The 3444-nt window shown below is 37.0% G+C and overlaps 1 protein-coding gene across 1 annotated transcript; it reads right to left on the bottom strand.

Annotated features, from left to right (window-relative positions):
- Nucleotides 1-1961: 1961 nt before the first annotated feature.
- Nucleotides 1962-2734, bottom strand: LOC308620750 (calponin-3-like; the record flags this gene model as incomplete). Its single annotated transcript, XM_081240666.1, has 2 exons — nucleotides 1962-2196; nucleotides 2307-2734. 2 exons carry the CDS (start codon nucleotides 2732-2734, stop codon nucleotides 1962-1964), a joined length of 663 nt encoding a protein of 220 aa, XP_081096792.1.
- Between the last annotated feature and the right edge of the window lie 710 nt (nucleotides 2735-3444).

Here is a 3444-nt window from a genome sequence, read left to right as displayed (position 1 = left end):
TAACAGATACAAGCTCATATTTATAAAATAAATAAGGAAAAAGGATATACTGTATAGCACAGGGAATTATAGACATTTTCTTGTAATAACCTATAATGGAGTATAATCTGAGAAAATACTGAATTGATATGCTGTACACCTAAAACTTACAAAATGTTTTAAATCAACTATACTTCAATAAAAAAAATAATAAGGGGAAAAAATAAAAGAGAATATCAATCTGTACATAGTCATGCTTACATATTTTAGACAATTTTCCCTTAAAGGAAAGCTAGTTGATGCTGTCCATTTTTCTCTGCACCACTTATTGAAGAGACTGTCGTTTCCCCATTGTATATTCTTGCCTCATTTGTCATAAATTAATTGATCATATAAGTGTGGGTTTATTTCTGGGCTCTCTCTTCTGTTCCATTGATTCATGTGTCTCTTTTTGGGCCTGTACCACACTGTTTTGTTACTGTAGCTTTGTAGTATAGTTTAAAAGTGGGGTGTTTTGTACCTTTGTTCTTTTTCAAGATTGCTTTAGATACTCAAGCTCTTTTATATTTCCACAAATTGTTGTATTATTTGTTCTAGTTCTGTGAAAAATGCTCTTGGTGTTTTGATAGAGATTGCATTGAATCTGTAGATTGCCCTGAGAAGTATGGCCATTTTAACAATATTAATTTTTCCAATTCATGAGCATGGTATATCTTTCCATTTGTTTATGTTATCTTCAATATCTTTCATCAGTGTCTTATAGTTTTCAGAGTAAAGTTCATTCATCTCCTGGTTAGATTTATTCCTACGTATTTTATTCTTTCTGATGCAATTGTAAATGGGATTGTTGTCTTAGTTTCTTTTTCTAGTACATTGTTATTAGTGTATAGAAACGTAACAGATTTCTGCATACTAATTTTGTTTCCTGAAACTTTACTGAATTCATTATTTCTATTAGTTTTTTGATGTAGTCTAGAGGGTTTTCTATATATAGTATTGGGCTGACCAGAAAGTTCACTCAGGTTTTTCTTGTAACTGTTTATGCACAAACCTGAATGAGGTTTTTGGCCAATCCAAAATTATGCCATATGAAACAGTGACAGTTTTATTTCTTCCTTATTATTTGGATTCAGTTGATTTGTTGTTGTTGTTGTTGTTGTATGATTCCTATGGCAAGGACTTCCAATACTATATTTTTTTTTCAAAAAAATATTTATTTATAAAAAATACAATGGGATAAGTTTATGCTGAGAAATGCAGCAATAAATACAGTGGAAGAAAACAGAGCAACTCTACATCAATACATTGGCACAAACAGGAAGAGCAAACACACCCCCCAGACATCGATGTCTGCAGGCCAGCTTTTTACACACTCCTTTCAAAACACCAATCGGAAAAGATCTTGTCGGCTTAGGTAAGAATGAGTACACATATAATCACAAAGGCACACTGATCAGGACTTTATTTAAAAATTAGCAAACAATACTGTAGAAACATTGATATATAAACTTCTAAAATGCTGCATCTTAAATTTAGTAGGCAAAGACCACGTTTAGCTATAAGCATGAGTTTAGTCTTCCATGTAGAAACCAGATACTAAACTGTAAAAAAAAAAAAAAGGTTCCTATTGTTTGAAAATACCAATTGAAGTAGAGGATTGTAAAAATGCATAGATCTTTAATAAAAGAATTGACTGTACAAGAGCACTCCCCTTTCATATTCCTTTTTACTTCATACGAGAATTATTGGTTATGCTGTAGCATTTAACTGTTACAGCACTAAAAGGCAATTATTTAGGGAAGGGGCAGAAAAAGGAGAAAGGAATGTATGTAAGGCAGTATTTCCTTTAGGTACAATAAGCATAATAGTGTTTTAGGAAGACAAGGTAAAAATTACTCAAGGCTAGCTTGGTTTTCACTGAATAAAAACAACGGGCTAAATACTGAGCTCCTCTGTGAATCTAACAATCAATGCCTTGGTCTCTATATTAGTAATCTCTGGGGTACTTGGTCATCTTGGTACTTGCCATGATATTCATCTGGGTATTCTGCCTGATAATCACTGTCACTGATTTCCGACCCATTTGTTCCAGTTCCTTGGCTTCCATTGTGAATGACAGGTTCTGTGGGAGCAGCACAGTACTTGGGATCATATACTTGCCGCCCAAGCCCATACACACTCATTCCTTTCTGGGAAGCGAATTTGTTGGTTACCCATCTGTAGAGAAATTTTCGAGTTGTCCACGGGTTGTAATGTTAGTTTCTGATCATAGATGTCTCTTTGGGTACCCAGTGCTAACATCCCTGCCTGGCTGGGATACTGCATACTTAACTCTAATGTCAATTGTTGTATGGAATCCTTTTGTTTTAGCCAGACCTGCTAGGGCCACCAGCGTAGACTGAACCTGGGTCATGTTTCCATTCTCAAAAAGATCATTTGCTTCAAATATGTCATGTGGCTTCATACCATAAGCCTGAATAGCTTTGATAAAGTTGCCAATATTCTCCAACTGAGGCCAGTTTAATGAGAACTCATTGACCTTCTTCACTGAGCCTGGCTGTAGCTTGTTTATGAGTTCGCAGAGGATTATGCCATCTTTTAAGCCCAGCTGAAAGTTGGTGCCAATGCTCATGCCAGTCACCTCTTCTATCCAATTGCAAAGATCTTCTTCTGCTTGATGATCATGCTTGGAATCAATCTTGTTCTTGACTTCGGCCGAGAGCCTATAGGAAGGGCCCTTGTTGAAGTGGGTCATGATGATTCAGTCGGCGGGAAGAGGCTGAGCTCTGGTCCGGGGGTTTCTCGTGCTCGGCTTCCCTGCTCCTGGCCCCGAGGAGTGGCTGCACCACAAGATGATCCGAGCTCGCTCCCCTGGGCGGCGCATGAATCGCCTGGACGCGGCAGCGGGGTGCGGGCAGTGTCTCGGCTACTCAGTCGGACGAGGTCCCGCAGAGCCTCCTGGTTGGCTCCAGAGTCCCACATGAACTCTCCAATACTATCTTGAATAAACATGGCAAGAGTGGGTGTTCTTGTCTTGTTCTTGAACTTAGAGAAAATGGTTTCAGCTTTTCACCATTGAGTATAATGTTGGCAATAGGTTTTCATATATGGCCTTTTTAATATTATGTTCCCTCTATACCCACATTGTTGAGAATTTTTATCATAAATGGATGTTAAATATTGTCAAAAGCTTTTTCTGCATTTTTGGGGATAAACATGATCACTTGATATTTTTTTTCAATGTGTTAATGTGATGTATCATTGGTTGATTTGTAGATACTGAACCATTCTTGCATCCCTATGATAAATCCACTTCATCAAAGTGTATGATTTTTTAATGTATTGTTCAATTTGGCTAGCTTTTTTTTCTCTTAGGCTTGTGTGATTTCCACTGCTCTGCTTCCGGTTCACTCATCCATTCCTCTTTCTTATCTAATCTACACTTTATTCCTTCTAGTATATTTT

The sequence above is a fragment of the Mesoplodon bidens genome (genome assembly GCF_964165515.1).
Source record: "Mesoplodon bidens genome assembly, chromosome: 7".
Taxonomy (NCBI): Eukaryota; Metazoa; Chordata; class Mammalia; order Artiodactyla; family Ziphiidae; genus Mesoplodon; species Mesoplodon bidens.
Note: the sequence above shows the minus strand (reverse complement) of the source record. Positions and strands in the feature narration are given on the sequence as shown.